Consider the following 20,356-nt stretch of genomic DNA (forward strand, 5'->3'; position numbering starts at 1 on the left):
TTATGGCACATTATCCAGACCAACAGCTATCATTTCATCATTTCTCCTCATCACCTTCTTCAGACTGAAGATGTGAGACCTGTTTGTTTCTTCAGTGCACAGGAACCATCCGCTCGCCCAGGCAGATTCAAATTTGAAATATGTACTATCAAACTTCTGCTGGTAAAAGATAATGTTCTTCATGCTGTCTTCTACATTTGTTGGAGCATTACCTTCCTAGATAAAACACAATTTAAAAAGAAAGTCATTCCAATTTAGCAGATCAAAACAACATTAACGGTCCAGATTATGACAGTATGGGGTAGCAGGTGGGGACTCCTTCTGCATCCTTCAGCGCAAACATTTCTCGTTTGAAGAACAAACAAAGTGCATTTCATATCACTCACTGCAAGAAGCAACAGAACAGGCAGCCCTATTCTGTCAACTGATGAAGCTTACAGATAGAGGAGGAAACAATGAAGAAGAAAATAGTGACACAGAGATGTAATCGGGTTCAGAAACTCTACTTCCAAGCACAATTAGATAAAAATAAACTCAGCTACCTTCCTCCAGATTTTCAAAGGGATCTTCAATGTCTAACTCAATGCAGAAATCCACCCAGATACTGCAGCCACTTTTTACATTCCAATAAGAAAAGTTCAAATTCCAGAACTTCTCGTGTTAGTGTGTATGTGAGTGAATAGGTGAATGTGTACATGTGAGAGTGCGGGGAGGTGGGGGAGGGGTGTTGTAAGGGAGTAGGGTACTGAGGTTGAAGACATTTTGTAGGATTCTAGACACAGCCTGCACATCCTGAGATACGATGGGACAATTTAGCATGGCCAATCCACCCAACCGGCATATCTTTGGACTGTGGGAGGAAACCAAAGCACTCAGTGGAAACCCACGCAAACACACAGAGAACGTGCAAATTCAACATAGACAGTTGCTTGAGGTGGATCCATCCTCCTGACTCCATTTCTCGACTCTATTTCCTGCCTTCTCCCTGTAACCCTTGATCCCCTTACTAATCAAGAACCCATCTATCTCTGTCTTAAATAAACTCAATGACTTGGCCTTCACAGCCTTCTGCAGTAATGAGTTCTAAAGAATTCTAAGGATTAACCACCCTCCGGTCGAAGAAATTCCTCTTCATCTCAGTTCTAAAGGGTTGTCCCTTGATCGAGGCTGTGACCTCGACTCCTAGTCTCTCCTGCTAGTGGAATCATCTTCTCCATATCCACTCTATCCAGACCTCTCAATATTTTGTAAGTTTCAATGAGATCTCCCCATCCTTCTAAACTCCATTGAGTACGGACCCAAAATCCTCAACCACTCCTCATATGACAAGCTTTTCATCCCCGGGATCATTCTTGTAAACCTCCTCTGGACCTCCTCCAAGACCAGCGTTTCTTTCCTTTGATACGGGGTCCAAAACTGCTCACAATATTCCAAATGTGGTCTGACCAGAACCTTACATAGCCTCAGCAGTCCATCTCTGCTGTTGTATTTGAGACTTTGGAAATGAATGCTGACATTGCATTTGCCTTCCTAACAGTTATGTGAACCTGCATGTTAACCTTAAGAGAATTCTGAACTAGGATCCCAAGCACCTTTATGATTCAGATTTCTGGAAATCCAAATAGATCATGGTCCAGTGGCTCTCCATTGTCAAATTTGCTCACTACTTCATCAAAGAATTCAACAGATTTGTCAGGCATGACCTCCCCTTGATGAAACTGTGCTCATTCAGCCCTATTTTACCACAAACTTCCAAATACTTTGTCATCTCATCTTGAATATTGGACTCTTAAGATCTTACCAACGACTGAGGTCAGGCTAAACAACCTACAGTTTCTGGTCTCTGCCTCTCTTCTTTCTTAAAAATTGAGCTTTTACATTAGCCATTTTCCAATCCTTTGGGACCCTCTCTGATTCCATTGATTCCTGAAAGATCACCACCAATACCTCTGCAATCTGCCTTCTTAACAGCATTGTGGGAGTCCCTAGACACTATGGGCAGCAACAGTTTAAGAAACAAAAATAGAAAGTGCTGGAGAAGCTCAGCGAGTCTGGCAGCATCTATGAAGAGAGAAACAGACTTAATGTTTGGGAGTCTGGTGACCCTTCTTCAGAATGGACTCCTAAACGTTAACTCTGTTTTCTCTCCACAGATGTTGCCATACTGCTGAGTTTTTCTAGCAATTTCTGTTTTTGTTTCTGATTTCCAGCATCCACACTTATTTGTTTTAATTTAACAGTTCAAGACAGCAGCTCACCACTATCTTCTTATGAATGGCAATAAATACTGGCCTAGCCAACGACACCCACATACAATGAATGAATAAAACAGAAAGCTGTGCTCCCAGTAGAAAATTCCTTTCAGAATCCACCTTGTTAAGTACCCTCAGGATCTTATATATTTCAAAATGATCACCTATCATTCTAAACTCCAATGAATATGGTCCCAATCCTTCCTCTTAAAATAATCACCAACCTCACCATTCTGAGCATTATAAATCCAAATTGTACTTACCTTAAACTTCACAACTTTTCTGTTTCCTTCCTCAGTGCAGTACATGAGATAGTCTGATCCAGCGACTTTAATCTGGAACACGATTGGAATACCACATGGCATGTGTTTTTCCACCTGGCTTCTGTAGGGCACCAGATTGAAACTGGTGCTATCATTTCCTGTTTGAAGTAAGTATTTGTTAAGTTATTTCCAGAAAACATACATTTTTAATGTATTGTAAATTTTCTTTTCAATGCATATTTTTATAGAAGTATTTTTCTGATCTTCCAGTGATTTGCAGAGGAGCCATTATTCAATACCACGTTGCTCCCAGACTTTCACCATTGCAGCTCTGAAGTGTTAGGGTCACTTGAACTCTGTTTTCTCTCCACAGATGCTGTCAGACCTGCTGAGTTTCTCCAGCAGTTTCTGTTTTTGCTCTGATCTCCAGCTTTCAGCTCTGAAGCATGTGTTCTGAGGTGGTACTGGAAAACAACTTGCTGGGTCTTTTAGGCTCAGACACAAAAACAAATTGCTGGAGCAACTCAGCAGGTCTGGCAACAACTGTGGAGTGAAAGCAGAGTTAATGTTTCGGGTCCAGTGACCCTTCCTCAGAACGTTGAACTCGGAGAGCTTGTTGAATCGCCAATTTGCAGTTCAGATGGCTGGTCCTTCACACCCATGCTGGCTCATTGTTAAAGGTTCTAATTAGTCTTTCCCATAGCCACACAAATATTATATTTTCAACAAAAACAACTTACAATTAATGTAGCACCTTTAACATAACCAAACATCTCAAGACAATTCACAGAGGCATTATAAAACAAAGTATTGTACCAAGCCACTCAATACATTGGGGCAAATGGCCTAAAACTTGGTCAAAGAGGTGGGTTTTAAGAAGTGTCTTAAAGGAATGACAGCAATGTAGAGATGATGCAAGATGTAGGAAGGGTAGATATACAATTCCCTTTTGGAAGTTATTATTGAAATGTTTCCATTGTTCTCTCAGGCAATGCATTCCAGATCTTCATAACTTGACGAGCAAAACAAGGAAGATTTTCCTATCTACCCTCTGCCTCTTGTGCCTGTTCCACCTTCACTCTGCTGTCATCTGTTGACCAAGGCACAATTCTGGAGGCTATTTCTCCCTCTCTCCACTGTTTCAGAACTTACAGTTTTGAATTGTTTCTCCTCATATTTACCTTTGAGTAGAGAACGTTAATCTCAGGTACTCCTTTCATCCTGATGTCAGATCAAGACTACAGTTCTAACGTGTCAAGTTTCTGAGAAAAACTAACTAAGACTTAGGAGGTGACCAAAAAGTGTTTAAAGGGTGCTGAACAAGCAATGAAAACAAGGCCAAAACTTGGAGCTTTGTCACTGGAGACTAAGGGGTTTGTACTGTTACCTATTTCTAGGGATCCATTAAAAGCAAGGTTCACAAAGAAACTTGTTGATGTGAGTACCTAGCGAGTGCTCCACACAGGAGAAAATGAAATTAGTGCATGTGTCATTTAAATATGTTAAACAGATACTGTGAAAGGTAGAATAATCAGGACAGAGCGGTCACAGAAGTAGTGAATTAAAAATTTCAAAACAATTTGAGATTGAATCAGAAATCAGATGACACTCCAGTATTTAGATTGGATGATATGGGCTGAACAAAGAAAATTACAGCACAGGAACAGGCCCTTTGGTCCTCCAAGCCTGTATTGACATGCTGCCCATGACAACAACAACCCCCTACCCTTCCGGAAACCATATCCCTCTATTCCCATCCTATTCATGTATTTGTCAAGACACCCTTTAAAAGTCACTATCGTATCAACTTCCATTACCTCCTCCGGCAGCGAGTTCCAGGCACTCACCACCCTCTGTGTAAAAACTTGCCTCGTACATCACCTTTAAACCTTGCCCCTCACACCTTAAACCCATGGCCCCTGGTAACTGACTCTTCCACCCTGAGAAAAAGCATCTGACTGTCCAGTCTGTCCATGCCCTTCATAATCTTGTAGACCTCTATCAGGTCGCCCCTCAACCTCCGTCGTTCCAGTGAGAACAACCCAAGTTTCTCAACCTCTCCTCATAGCTAATTCCCACCATACCAGGCAACATCCTGGTAAATCTTTTCTGTACCCTCTCCAAAGCCACCACATCCTTCTGGTAGTGTAGTGACCAGAATTGAACACAATATTCCAAATGCAGCCTAAGTAAGGTCTATAAAGCTGCAATATTACCTGCCAATTTTTAAACTCAGTGCCCCGGCCGATGAAGGCAAGCATGCCATGTGCCTTGTTGACTACCTTCTCCACCTGCATTGCCACTTTCGCCCAGATCCCTCTGCCTATCAGTACTGTTAAGGGTTCTGCCATTTACTGTGTATTTTCCATCTGGATTAGACCTTCTGAAATGCATTATCTCAAACTTTTCCGGATTAAACTCCATCTGCCATCTCTCTGCCCAACTCACCAACCGATGTATATCCATCTGTATCCTCTGATGGTCCTCATCGTTACCTGTGATTCCACTAACTTTTGTGTCATCGGCAAACTTACTAATTACACCACTCACATTCTCCTCCAAATCATTGACGTATATTACAAACAGCAAAGGTCCCAACACTGATCCCTGTGGAACACCACTAGTCACAGTCCTCCATTCAGAAACGCACTCTTCCACTGCTACCCTCTGTCTTCTATGACTGAGCCAGCTTTTTATCCATCTTGCAAGCTCACCTCTGACCCCTTGCGACTTTACCTTCTGTATCAGCCTGCAGATCCTGACAAAGGCCTTACTGAAGTCCATGTAGACACCATTCACTGCGCTAACTTCATCGATCATCTTTGCTTGAAAAGTTAGCTGCAATATTATGCAATTTCCTGTAAAACTGATTAAATGACTTATAAGAGCTGTTACAGACTCATAAATCAACTGATGTAAACAGGCCAGGAAAAACATATTTGGCTATATGTGATGTTAACGTAGGGAATATATTACCCATAAAACAACATCATGACAGACTGAATCCAAAGAAGTTAGCTAAATTGAGAGAAGAAATCAAGATAGATAGTGACATTATTAAACTATGTCAAAGTAGCTAGCTCACCTATTGTGATGGTGCCGAAACCAGATGGATCACAATGATTGTGTATCGATTATCACAAAGTCAGCGTAGTAATAATGGTAGATTCATATCTGATTCCATGATTACAGGACTGTATTAAAAGGATTTGACAATCATGGTTTGTTACAAAAATTGACATTAAATGGATATTGGCAAGTTCCATTGCCTGATGCAGCCAAAGAAACATCAGCTTTTGTAACACTGGATGGACTTTACCAATGTAAAGTCATGTTATTTGCAATGAAAAATGCACCAGCAACTTTTTAATGATTAACCAACAGAATCATCAAAGGTTTGTTTAGTTGTGCTCATTCAAACCTGGAAGGAACATTTACACCACTTGAACAGATTATTTGGCTAATTATGAAGAACCAATTTGGTCATAAATTTTGTTACAAGTAAATTTACCAAAGTAAAAGTGACTTATTTGGGTCAGACTGTAGGACAAGGCCAAAATAAGTAATGATTAGAGCTTTACAATTGTCAAAGTTATTCCGACATTCTTTTGTCCATTCAAGTTTCTTGTCTCCTTTAACAACTTGGTTAAAGGAGCCAATAAGATGCTGAAATTTGGAACAAACCTCCAGTGACTTATTTGGGTCAGACTGCAGGACAAGGCCAAAATAAGCATAAATGAAGATGAAATTGAATTTTCTCATGCCTACAACATCAAAAATGTTGCAATGTATTGGTGCTAGTGGATTCATTGGAGGTTTGTTCCAAATTTCAGCATCTTATTGGCTCCTTTAAGCAAGTTGTTAAAGAAGACAAGAAACTTGAATGGACAAAAGAATGTCGGAATAACTTTGACAATTGTAAAGCTGTAATCATTACTGCATGGATTTTTAGCAGCACCAGATTATGAAAAGTCATTCAACTGTTAGCAATATCGATGTTAATGCAGTGTCATTATAACCACAGATGATCAGTCAGTCAGTTTTCGCACAAACTAAACTCAGGCCAGTAGAAATGTTCAACTCTGCAAAAAGAGACTTTGAGTTTGATATCAGCTGTACAACATTTTGCAACTTACCTATCCAGCAACTCTGTAAAGACTGTTATTTATAAGGACCACAATCCTTTTTTAAGTGATATTTCATACCAATAGTTTGATTCTGTTTCATTGGAATTTACTGCTATGAGCATACAATTTGAAAATTATTCATGTAGCTGGCAGAGACAATATTATAGCAGATTCCTTATAAAGAGCAAATATGAAAGAAAATAAATGCAATCGTCATAAGGGACTTGAGTAGAGTAATGATTGTGTTGTAAAGTCCTTGTGTATGTAACCTTAATATTGTTACAGTCAAAATGAAACCTGTATAAATAGAGCAGGTATAGTGATAAGCAACTGTAATTGCAAAATCAAATTGCCCTTTAAAGAAACCTTTCATGACCTTTTCTTTTCTACAGAGGTGTAAGGTTTCACAAGATTATTACCACAAAAGTGGACGGAATCAGATATAGTTATTAAGTTTGATTTGTATTTCTATATTATGTAATAGACCACAAGAAATAGAAGCAAGAGTAAGCCATTCAATCTGTCGAGTCTGCTCCAACATTCCACAGGAGACACATTTCATATCCACTTTCCTGCATTTTCCCTATAACCATTGAGTCCCTATTGATCAAGAATATCTATCTCTCTCTATCTATCTCTCTATCAATCCCTCTATCCATCTAACTATCTATCTATCTATCTATATCAGCCTTAAATATATACAAGGACTCTGCCTCCACAATTTCTTGGCAGGTACTGCAAAGACTTACAACCCTCTGACAGAAGAAATTCTTCCTCATCTCAGTCTTAAATTGGTACCCCTTTATTCTGAGGCTGTGCCGTCTGGTCCTAAACTCTGCCATGAGGGGAAACATCATCTCAGTATTTACCCTGTCAAGCCCTTAAGAACCCTTTCTGTTTCAATGAGACCACCTCTCATTCTTTTAAACTCCAGTGAATAGAGTCCCAACCTGACAACCTTTGCTCAGTAGACAATCCCTCCATTCCAGGGATTGTCTAGTGAACCTTGTTGAACTACTTCCAATGAAATTGTCTCTTTCCTTAAATAAGGGGACCAAACTGCTTACAGTACTCCAGAAATGGTCTCGCCAGCACCTTGTACAGTTGCAGTAAAACTTCCCTACTCTTCAACTCCAACCCAATATTCCATTAGCCTTCCTGATTACCTGCTGTGCCTGTGTGCTAGTTTTCTATGTTACATGTACAAGTACCCTCAAGTTCTTTTACGTTGCAGCCTTCTGCAATTTTTCTCTATTAATTAATATTCTGTTGTTTTGTTTCCCCTTTCAAAATGAACAACTTCACATTATCCCACATTATATTCCATTTGCCAGATGTTTTACCGATTAACTTCACCAACAATATCTTTCTGTAAACTGTATCCCTGTTGCAACCTGCCTTTTCACCTATTTTTGTGTCATCTGCAAATATGGCTATAGTACATTTGCTTCCATCTCCAAGTCATTATTATATATATTGTAAACAGTTGCGGTCCCAACACTGATGCCTGTGGAACCCACTGGTCACAGGTTGCCAATCTGAAAAAAAAACACTTTATCCCCACTTGCTGTTTACTACCCACTAGCCAATTCTCAATATACTATCTCCAACAGTGTAGGTTCTTATCTCATGACTTAACCTTTTGTGAGGTACCTTGCTGAATGTTTTCTGGAAGTCTAAATACAACGCATCTTGTTCCCCTCTATCCATTCTGGTTGAGATTTCCTTGAAAAACTCTAATAAATTAGTCAGACACAATTTTCCTTTCATGAAGCCGTGCTGACTGTGCTTGATTAGATATTGATTTTCTAAATGTTCTGCTTTACTTCTTTAATAATTGTTTCTAATGCTTTCCAAACACTAGATGTTAAACTAATCAGCCTACTGTTACCTGTTTTTTCGCCTCCTTTGCCTCCGTGGGGCAGCATGGTGGCTCAGTGGTTAGCACTGTTCCCTCACAGCACCAGGGACCCGGGTTCGATTCCACCCTCAGGTGACTGTCTGTGTGGAGTTTGCACGTTCTCCCTGTGTCTGTGTGGGTTTCCTCCGGGCGCTCCGGATTCCTCCCACAGTCCAAAGATGTGCAGGCTAGGTGGATTGGCTATGCTCTCGTGCCCAGGGATGTTTGGGTTAGACAAGGGGAATGGGTCTGGGTGGAATGCTCTTCAGAGGGGCAGTGTGACTTGTTGGGCTAAATAGCCTGTTTCCATACTGGAGTGATTCTTTGATTTTTTTTTTGAACAGGGGTGTCACAATCCTCAGCTGCTTCTCCAGAATCCAAGGATTACTGGATAATTACAAGCAATGTATTCACAACCTCTGTAGCTACCTCTTTTAGGATTCTTGGGTGCCTACCATCAGGGCCAGGGGACTTACCTACCGTTAGCCACATTAATTAGTCTAATACTATTTCCCTTGTGATGGTGATAGTACTTAGTTCCTCCCCCTGTTCTTTAGTATTAATGGGATGTTCTAAAGTATCTTCCACTATAAAGACTGATGCAAAATATCTGTTTAACTCCTCTGCCATTTCCTTGTTCCTCATAACTATCTCCCCAGATTCATTTTCTGAGGGGCATATGTTCACTTTGACCTCTCTCTTCTTTTATATATATTTAAAGAAGCTTGTTGTCAGTTTTTATAATCTATCATATAACAATCACTACTTCCTAGGGGACCTTGTTCTCTGAGGTCATTTACTAAGCCTGCCTCATTACCAATTATCAGAACCATAGTCTGCTCCCTGGTTGGCTCCACGACGTATTGCTCTCGAAAACTACCCAATGAATTTGCTGTCATAATAGCCCCTTACAATTTGATTAACCCAATCAACATGAAGATTAAAGTCACTTATATTGCTGTATTCCTTTTAAATGCTCCTAATATTTGTTGATTTGTAGTCTTTACCACAAAGTGACCAATGTTTGACAGTTTCTACCACTACCCCTACCAATGTCTTCTTTCCCTTACTGTTTTTTCTAACTTCTGACCAAATGGATTCTACGTTATCCAAGCCTTTATCACCATCTCTCACAGTTGTCCTCATTTCAGCTTTGATTAATAATGCTACCCACCAACCTACTGTCTCAAGGTCAAATATCCAAGAATGTTAAGTTCCCAATTTTGATCCATGCTTCTGGAATGTCAGATCCATTTACCTCAATTTGCACCACCTAACTTATTCTGAATGCTTCATATATTAAGATACAAAGCCTTTAAGTAAATTCTATTATTGAATTACCCTATATTTTTATGGTCCTGTGATACAATATGACATTCACATATTCTGAATCTTCCTTTTATTTTCTGGTAACAATCAGCCCCATCACTAACCTGCAATCCTACCTACTTATTTATCTTTGATTTTCAAACTTTTCATGTAACTGAACCCCAATTCCCCCACTATTTAGCCATAGACATGCAATTCACCAGGACTCTGGTCCCAGCATGATTTAAGTGGAATCTGGCCGATTAGAACAGCCCCCTCCTTCCCCAATATCGGTGCCTTGTCCCATGAAATTGAACCAGATTCTCCCACACCAATCTTTGATTCATGCATTTACCTCTTTAATCTTGTTGACCCTGTGCCAATTTGCTCATAGTTCAGGTAGTAATCCTTTTTGGTTCTGCCCTTTAATTTAGCCCTTAGCTGCTCATTTTCCCTTAGCAGAACTTGTTTGCCCTTTCTACCTATATCATTCTACCTACCTGTACCCATAGTCAGCACCACAGATGTTAGACCGGTCTTCTTGAGAGTGAACCCACAGAAAACGACTGGCCCAGATGGACTCCCTGGCTGTGCACTCCTCCTGCACAGACCAGCTGGCAGAAGTATTCGCAGACATCTTTAACCTCTCCTTACTACAAGCTGAAATCCCCATCTGCTTCAAGAAGACAGCCATCATCCCGATGCCAGAGAAAAATCATGCAGCGTGCCTCAATGACTACTGCCCAATGGCTCTGACATCCGTGATTATGAAGTGCTTCAAGAGGTTAGTCATGGCTCACATCAACTCCAACCTACCAAACTGCCTGATTCTTGCAGTTCACCTAATGGCACAACAGGTCCACAGCAGACACCGTCTCTCTAGCCCTACATCCATCCCTGGAATATCTGGATAACAAGGATACCTATGTCAGGCTCCTACTTATTCATGACAGTTCTGCCTTCCATCAACATAATTCCAAATTAACTCACCTGTAAACTCCCCCCTCTGTAACTGGATCTATAACTTCCTGACCCTAGACCGTAATCAGTAAGAATAGGCATCATCTCCTCCACCATAATCCTCAACACCAGTGCCCTGCAATGCTGCGTACTCAGCCCCCTACTATACTCCTTATACACTAATGGCTGTGTGGCCAAATTCTGTCCCAAGTTTGCTGATAACGCCACCGTTGTAGGTCGGATCTCAAACAGCAATGAGATGGAGTACAGGAAGAAGATTGAGTCCTCAATGGCATGGTGTAAAGACAACAATCTCTCCCTCAATGTCAGCAAAATGAAGGAGCTGGTCATTGCCTTCAGGAAGCAGAGTGTCTGCATCAGTGGTGCTGAGGTGGAGATGGTCAAGAGAGCATCAAGTTCCTGGGTGTGATGATCGCCAACAATCTGCCCTGGTCCACCCACGTTGACATGACGGTCAAGAAAGCACAGCGATGTCTCTGCTTCCTCAGGAGGTTAAGGAAATTCAGCATGTCCACAAAGACTCTTACCAGCTTTTATGGATGCACCATAGAAAGCATTCTATCCGGAAGCATCACAATGTGTTATTGGGAACAGCTCTTCCCAAGACCACAAGAGACTACAGACAGTTGTAAACATAGGCCAGTCCATCACATAAGCCAGCCTTCCATCTACTAATTTCGTGCATACTTCTCACTGCCTCGGGAAAGCAGCCAACATAATCAAAAACGCCTCTCACTGCAGTTGTACTCTCTTCCACTTCTTCTGGCGGGCAGAAGATATAAAATTTTGAATACACATATGAACAGATTCAAGAACAGCTTCTTTCTCACTGTTATCAGACTTCTGAACAGACCTCTCAAATATTAATGTTGATCTCTCTCTCTGCACCTGTAACATTGTATCCTGCACTCTGTTTCACTACTGTGATGCACTTTATATGGTACAGTCTGCATGTACAGCACGCAAAACAACACTTTTCACTGCATATTGTACATATGATAACGATAAATCAATCAATCATTGATACCGATGTGGACCATGACACTTGGATCTTTCCCCTCTCACTCCAAGTTCCTCTGCAGCCCAAATGAGCTATCTCAAATTTAGGCATCAGGCAGGCAACACAGCCTTCAGGGCTCTCAATCCTGGCCACACAGAACAATGTCTAGCCCTGATTATAACTACATTTCTCTTTTCTTCACCATTTTGAATGGCTCCCTGTACCACAGTACTATGGTCAGTTTGCTCATCCTCCCCACAGCCTCCACTCCCATCCACAAAAGGAGCAATAATCTCAAACCTGTTAGACAAGCTCAAGTTCTGAGACTCATTCAGCGCTACCTCCTGGATGCCTCTACCTGCCTCGCTCACAATCAGTTCATAATTAAGAAGGACACAGTTTTATTTTCATTTTTAATTTCTGTGAGTGGTGCTAGAGCATTGGAAATGTGTTTATGTCCATTTAAATTAGGCTTTTAAAAAATGCTTGGAACAAAACATTTGCTGTTTTAGAAAACAAAAAGTATGGGGAAAATCAGACTGTGCTCTGACAACAAATTGTCTTATGTCACAGATAGACAGAGATATAAACCAGTTCATTTAGAAAGATAGAACCATCCAGAAGGTTCAGTGAGCATTCAGGTTTCTTATAGACAGTGTGTAGGTTTCTGTTGGAGAAAAACAGCATATGGCAGAAAAGGTGCTGTTGGTGTAGCTATCTCCAAAGCAGTGTGGGCAGAAAAGAAGTTCTGAGTGGCTTATGCCAGTAAGGGATGGCTTCAGAAACAGAAGGACATGGAAAATGACTTTACAGAATCCATGTTAAGAAATAAGTGAGCTGTTTTAGCAAATTGTTTCAGAGTCTCAGGAAGAGACATTAATGCAAGGAACAGCATTGAGTGAAAGCAAAAATTTTGTGGGCCCACTGAACAAGGGGGTTTGAATTGGAAAAAGGATGACCCTACCCTGAACTTTGTGTATCTGAAAGATTGTTGTGAGGGTAAAAGGATTGAATCTTTCTTTTTGATACTGTAATAAGACCATTTAAAATAATTCTTATATAATCATAGAATCCCTACAGTGCAGAAAGAGGCCATTTGGCCCATGGAGTCTGCACTGACCCGCCAAAGAGCATCCCATCTAGACCCACACCCCCACACTATTCCTTTAACCTGACATTTACCATGGCTAATCCACCTAGCCTGCACATCCCTGGGCACCACAGGGAAAGCACAGGGAAGAGATCAAACCCTTGTGTCAAAAGCCCAATGTTGTGCATCTGCAGGCCCATGGCTAAAGAAGGAAAGTAATGTTGGACTTTTAACTTATTTCTTTATGTCCTACTTTGTTTCTAAGATTTTGTACCTGGGTACCGTTGTACCCAAGATGCCACCAGGAACAGCGACTTTGTATTCTTTTCACTGTACTCATATATCCCTGTCCTTGAGTACACATGACAATAAAACCTAATTCCAATTTAGCATGGCCAATCCACTTAACCAACATATCTTTGGACTGTGGGAGGAAACCAAAACACCCAGAGGGGACCCAGGCAGACATGGGCAAATTCCATACCTGAGACTGGAATTGAACCTGGGTCCCTAGTGCTGTTAAGCAGCACTGCTAACCACTGTGCCACCCAAAGTGTGGGTGCCCATATGACACTCAAATAATGTAAAAGTTTTTTTTTCCTTTTGTGCAACAGACTTTTACTAAATTATGTTCAAAGTACACTGGCAGCCTCAGTTCACTGTCTGACCACAAGAGCAAGCAAAATTGCAAAAACAGAACTTACGATTTATCAAGCCAGGTTTCACACTGGAATTGAAACTGTCCAGTATTGCTATCAGCAGGGATCATAATATGTACCTTAGATATGAAGGTGTGGTTATTATTGCTGAGGAGAGGAAGTTGGGGAAATGGAAGAGGCCAGAGCTGGAGTACACAGCATTCTAAGTGGGGTTTATGTTTGGAGAAGGTTGCAAGATATGAAGGGTCCAAGGTTGTGATAATAGATGGAAGATGATACAGCAGTTTTAGAGAAAATATTGTCTTCAGACAAGCTCTGAGCACTAGCTCATTCCTACATTCAGGCACAAGATCTTAACCTTTCGTTAGAGATTTTCATTTATTTGTTCATGGGATGTGGGCATAGCAGGCTAGGCTAGCATTTATAGTCCATCCCTGATTGTCTTTGAGATGGTGGTGATGACCACTTCAGTCCTTGTGTTTAGTGCTACTAGGGAGGGAATTCCAGGATTTTGCCCCTGCAACCCTGGAGGAATGATTATATATTTCCAAGTCAGGATGGTGAGTGACTTGGAGGGGCACTTGCATGTGGTTGCATTTCCATGTATCTGTTGCCCTTGTCCTTCCAGATGATAAAGGTTTGAGTGATTGGGAGATGCTGTTGAAGTCTTGGTGAATTTCTGCAGTGTATCTTGCATATGGTGCACATTGCTGCTACTGTGAATATTGAAGGTGGATGTGGTGCAAATCAAGTGGCTGCTTTGCTGAGATGGTGTTGAGTGTCTTGACCATCATTGGAGCTGCATCATTCAAGCAAGTGTAGAATATTCCATCAGATGTCTGATGTGTGTCTTGTAGATGATGGAAAGGCTGCGTGGAGCCAGGAGGGGAGTTATTCGCTACAGGATTCCTAGAATCTGACCAGCTGTTGGAGAGAATATATTTATTTGGCTATTTTGGTTCTGTTCCTGATCAATGGAAACTTCCAGGATGTTGATGGTAGGAAATTCAGGTAATGCATTGTTAAAGTATGGCAAATGCCTTTTAATTAATTTTACATCTCAAAGTAATTCACACAAGGTGAATGATTTTAAAGTGGTGGCAGATTTACTGCCCTGATCAGAATGTGGATCAAGCCTAGCACTGTGATGTGAGGAGATTGTTCAGTTTCTGGTCTGAATCTGTTTGAGTAATCAAAACCTATCCTCACCATTCTGTTTATTCCTCACACCTTCCTCTAGCAAAGAGGGAAGTACTTTTTCCAACAGTGTCCTACGCCTGTCTGTCTTCCAGTAACTTGCATCATCAAGCAGAAATTTAATGTTTAACAGAACCAGCACTCAGACTTATTGCTGAATGGTCAAACATGAATCTCTGAAAATGCAGAAGTACCCAATGACCTGTGACTAGCCTTTTTCTAAATTACAGGTTGATCAAAATTAACAAATCCCGATATGTTTTACTCTCATGGAGACTCTATTTATACTCCAGAGAGCTGACTGGATTTTTAGCCACAGCGGCAGTGTTAAAAGGAAGTTTGGATGAATGTAGTGATAAAAACCGAAAGAACTGTGGATGCTGTAAATCAGAAACAAAAATAGAAATTGCTGGAAAAGCTCAGTAGGTCTGGCAGGACTGTGGAGAGAAATCAGTGTTCTGAGGAAAGGTCACTTGACCTGAAACATTAACTCTGATTTCTCTGCACAGATGCTGCCAGACCTGTTGAGCTTTTCCGGCAATTTCTGTTTTTGTCTTGGGTGATTGTAGGGTTGGGGATGGGAGCATGGGGAATGCAAATTTTGGGGGGCAGGGGGATGCGTAAATATAACATAGTAACTAACAAAGTAGCAGGAAAATTGTCTTTATCCAAAAAGAACTCATAATGAGGAACCTGCTAATATACAACATGCAATAGCTGAGAGGAAAGGTACAAATTTGTTTAAAGGATAAAGTACGTGAGTGTATGAGTGAGGAAAGAATAGAATAATTTTCTGGTAGAATGCAATGAAGCAGGATGGAGGAGCATGAACACCAGAGTAGATCTGTTGGGCTTAAGTGAACTGGGAAATTAGGATAGGTCAGTTAAGGTGCAGCGGCAGACATTTAAGGAGATATTTCAGAATACACAGAAAAGATACTCTCCAATGAGAAAGGAAGTGCATCCTTCTTGTCTATCTATGGCTAAAAAAAAAAGTTAAAAACTGTGTAATTGAAAGATTAAGGATATAATTCCACAGTGATGCCTGCCAAGTCAGAAGACACCAATAATATTACTAAAATAGGAATAAAACTATAATAGTTTAGTAAGGAGAGAGAAATTAGAGTACAAGACAAAGCTAGCTAGGAACATAAAACTGATAATAACCTACGGATATTTTAAAAAAAGGACAAAAGTAAGTAGAGTGACTGTGGGTCCTGAATAGAGTGAGAGTCTGGAGAATTAGTCACGGCAAATAAGGAAGTGGTCAATGGATTGAATAGATATTTGGTGTATGTTTTCAGTATAGAGGATAGAAGTAATATACCAGAAATAATTCTGAATTAGAAGTTCTGACGAAGGATCATTTGACCCAAAATATTATCTCTGATTTCTATCCACAGATGCTGCCAGACCTACTGACCTTTTCCAGCAATTTTTGTTTTCATTTCTGATCTCCAGCATCCACAGTTCTTTCAGTTTGTATTGGATAAAGAGAATATTGTAGTTGTGCCGTATTTAGATTTCCAGAAGATGTTGGCAAGAAGCTTTATCAAAGGTTACTACACAAAATAAGTGCTCCTGGCATCGGGGCTAACAGATTGGATAGAGGATTGGTTAGCCAACAGGGAACAGAGAAATAGATATAATTGTGACAGTTTCAGGTTGGCAAGATGTAATGACTGGTGTGCCGTAGGCATCAGTACTGGCATCTCAAATATTTAAAGTTTATAAAAATGACTATGCTTTGGGCACTGATTGTAGACATCTTCTAATCAGCCAGTTCAGAGAGGTTATTACACACCTCTGGAGCAGGTGGGGCTTGAACCAAGGCCTCCTGGCTCAGAGGTAGGGTCACTATCATTGCACCTCAAAAGCCTCAAGAGGAACAGATATCATTAATTAACCTGTTCAGATGTGTTATGACATGTCTGAAACAGATGGGACTTGACCCCTGGCATTCTGGTTGCTAAATTTCCTGGTGACACATCGATAGGTAGGAAAGTAAGTTGTGAAGAGGACATTAAAGAGTCTACAAGGGATATAGATTGGTTAAGTGAGCAGACAAAACTTTGGCAAGTACAATGCGGAAAAAGTGAATTTGTCCACTTTGCCAGGAAGAATATAAAAAGTAATACAGTTTTAAATGAAGAGAGATCACATAACTTGGAGGTGCAGAGGGATGTGTGTGCCCTACTACATGAATCACAGAAAGTTAGTAGGAAGGTGGTTGTGGTTGTTGGAAATCAGTCATTTCAGCTTGAGGACATCTCAACCATCGTCAGCTGCTTCATCAATGACCAGCCCTCCATCAAAAGGTCAGAGGTGGGGATGTTTGCTGATGATTGTGTAATGTTCAGCACCATTTGTGACTCTCAGATACTGAAGCAGTTCATGTCCCAGTGCAGCAAGACCTGGATAATATCCAGGCTTGGGCTGAAAAGTGGCAAGTAAATTTGCATTAAATGCCAGGCAATTTCCATCTCTAATAAGAGACAATCTAACCATTGCTCCTTGACATTCAATGGCATTGCCATCACTGAATCCACCACTATCAACTTCCTGGGGGTTACCATTGATCAGAACTGAACAAGCTAGAGCAGGTCAAAGGAGTAAATCACTTTTTGACTCCCCAAAGTCTGTCCACCATCTACAAGTCACAAGAGAAGAGTGTGGTGGAATACTCCCTGTTTGCCTAAATGACTGCAGCACAAACAATCAAAAGGCTGGTCGTCATCCAAGGCAAAGGAGCCTGCTTGACTGGAACCACATCCACAAACATCCACTCCCTTCACTGCAAATGCTCAGTAGCAGCAGCAGTGTGTACCATCTCCAAGATGCACTACAGAAATTCACCAATGATCCTTAGGTAGTATCTACCAAACCGATGATCACTTCCATCTAGAAGGACAAAGGCAGCAGATGCATGGGAACACCACCCCTTGCAAGTTCCCCTCCAAGCCATTCACCATCCTGACTTGGAAATATCGTATTCCTTTTGTGCTGTTGGGTCAAAATCCTGAATTCCCTCCCTAACAACCTTGGAGGTCAGCCTACAGCACAAGGACAGCAGTGGTTCTAGAAGGCAGCTCACCACCACCTTCTCAAGGGCAACTTGGGACAGGCAATAAATGCTGGCCCAGCCAGTGACACTCATGTTCACGTGTGGAATGAACTCCTTGATGAAGCGGTGAATGCGAGTACAACAATGTTTAAAAGACATTTGGATGGATAATATGAATAGGAAAGGTTTGGAGGGATATGGGCTAGAAGCAGGCAGGTGGGACTGGTTTAGTTTGGGATTATGTTAAGCACTGACTGGTTGGACTGAAGGGTCTGTTTCTGTGCTGTATGACTGTTTCTGTACACAATCAATTACATTGCTTTTCACAAAGACCGGATAAAAAAGGGATGTGACAGTAGTTGTTTAGAACACAAGTGTGCTGCCGAAAAGGGCAGTGAAAGCAGATTCAATAATAATCTTGGAAGGGAAATTGGATAAATACTTGGAAATTGTATACAGGGCTCTATAGTGAGAGCTGGGCAATGGGATTAATTACTCATTCAAGTTGACTTAGACCAGTAGTCAAAATGCGTTCTTTCTATGCTATATGACTCCATGATGCAACTCCCTATTCATTTGAAAAAAATGTGAAGACAATAAATAAACCTGTTTCTTCAGCAAAGGGGCGATGCTCAAAGATTGGCACTGGCTCAGCAACTCCATCACTGTGGGCTATGAGTACCTCGCCGTAAATATTCTTGATCATTTTCACACTGTTTATCCTATCGTACTTCTTAAAGTAATCACATTGGATGCCTAATGTAAGGAGAAGAAACACAGACAAGTGTGAAGTGCAACATGAATCAGGGTCAGAAACAGCTGACCATAAATGTGATTGCTCAGAATCTTACCATTCACATTCCTGGATCCTGGGCGGGAGGAGAACGCAGCAGCCACGTGATCATGTAACGAGAGGAAGCCAATGAAAATCACAGTTAGTGACTTAGTTTAAGGACATAAGAAATAGGAGCAGGAGTAGGCCATCTGGCCCTTGGAAATGAGACATACATTCTTTCGTTGGTCCTCCACAGAGGACACGGTTCACATATTTTTGTCACTTGTCACGTGGTCACAGCGAGGCTATAATTGCTACTAAGATACATATAAAGGGCAGCATCAAAAACATAATGAGAGACTGGAATTTCTGTTTGAAGGTAAGTTTAAGGAAAAAGCAAAGATCCAAATAAGTGGAATCTACACCAACAGCGCACAGAAATAAAAAGGATATTAGATGGAGTGAAATGGGAGGAGGGTCAAGTGGAGCTATAAAAAAGATGCTTTGGGCCCAATGCCTGATCCTATGCTGTAAATACTTTCTTTGGGCTTATTTTCTCCTTGCAAAAAAAAACCTGTTTGAATTCGCAAAGAGATTTGAGGGAGTTGATCGAAAAAAAGTTTTCATTGTGATAAATCGGACTCGGGTTCACGACGCTGTGAGATAGCAGCACTAGCCACTCAGTTACCGTGCTACCCACGGATGAGCGGCGAGCGCTGTTGCTTCACAGCGCCGGGAACGCAGGTTCGATTCTACCCTCGGGCGTGTTATACGGGGAGTTTGCACCTTCTCCCCGTGCCTGCGTAGATTCCCTTTGGATGCCCCGGTTTCTTCCCACAATACAAAAACGTGGAGGGCGGCTTTGGGTGTGATGCCCTTCGGAGGTTCAGAGCGGACTTGCTGGCCCGAAAGGCCTGTTCTCACACTGTAGGGACTCTATGAAAATGCTTTCTCCGGGCAAATCACTTGCATCTTGGACACACATGAATAAGGAGGAATCTGCGGCATTCGTGTGAATCGATACGCATCACCTTTTGCTGATGTGAAGCGAACGCCCTGGGCTCACTGTTCGCGCGGGTTTGTTATTGTGAACCGATTGGGCAAGAACAAGTGAATTCTTCCCGGTGAGAAAGTTATTACTGCAGTCGCGCGTTAACACATTTACCGTATCTGAGAACTTGGAAACTGGTCTGACACGCAGATCAATCTCTAAACTTATCCTTAATCAAGTGGCAGAATATGGAAAGCAGCTAATCGGTGAGAGACATTACTTACCGGGAGATCGGATGGGAGAGAATTTACTTGATACATTCAACTTAGCACGTTCTTTCCCACATAAATACTGGTTGAACAGCATTCTCACAAACCTCGTTTTTATATTCCCCACACATTATTGTATGAACATTCCTGCAGTAGTAATTAATCCAGTTTAAAACAGCATATTGCCCAACTCACCGTCTGAAGTCATTATTAGTTTCTCAGCTAAGTTCACAGCTTTCCTGACAGACACACTTCTCTCAGTAAACCTCTTTAAAAGTGACTGGCCTATATATATAGAACACCGGAATGCTTGGCTTTCTCGGACAAAGTGATTGCATCACCGCTTTTTCAGTTCCGATTTTTCTGTCTGAACTTTGAATAAAATTCTTTCTGAAATCAACCTGATTCATAGTTGTCAGGTTCTCTGCAGAAATATACTGCAAATCTTGAGAAAGATGGTCAACCACAATGTACATCATC

General features: G+C 41.2%; 1 protein-coding gene across 1 annotated transcript; it reads right to left on the minus strand.

Annotated features, from left to right (window-relative positions):
• Nucleotides 1–19,973, minus strand: LOC109919113. The gene is made up of 6 exons (XM_048615351.1): nt 19,892–19,973; nt 18,693–18,710; nt 18,438–18,597; nt 16,705–16,800; nt 2,516–2,633; nt 1–216 (listed from the first exon to the last, which is right to left on the minus strand). Exons 1-6 carry the CDS (start codon nt 19,971–19,973, stop codon nt 1–3), a joined length of 690 nt encoding a protein of 229 aa, XP_048471308.1.
• Nucleotides 19,974–20,356: the final 383 nt, after the last annotated feature.

This window comes from Rhincodon typus, chromosome 32 (genome assembly GCF_021869965.1).
Source record: "Rhincodon typus isolate 14 chromosome 32, sRhiTyp1.1, whole genome shotgun sequence".
NCBI lineage: Eukaryota > Metazoa > Chordata > Chondrichthyes > Orectolobiformes > Rhincodontidae > Rhincodon > Rhincodon typus.

Excerpts from the sequence above, each read along its gene's own strand:
- LOC109919113 (XM_048615351.1), bottom strand. The coding sequence starts at position 19,973 with ATGCTGTTCAACCAGTATTTATGTGGGAAAGAACGTGCTAAGTTGAAT. Across the intron at positions 2,634-16,704 it reads GTCCCATCTGTTTCAGACAT|CCAGGTGGAAAAACACATGC; the intron begins GTCATAACACAT and ends GCCCTACAGAAG. Across the intron at positions 217-2,515 it reads GAAAAGTTGTGAAGTTTAAG|GAAGGTAATGCTCCAACAAA; the intron begins GTAAGTACAATT and ends TGTTTTATCTAG.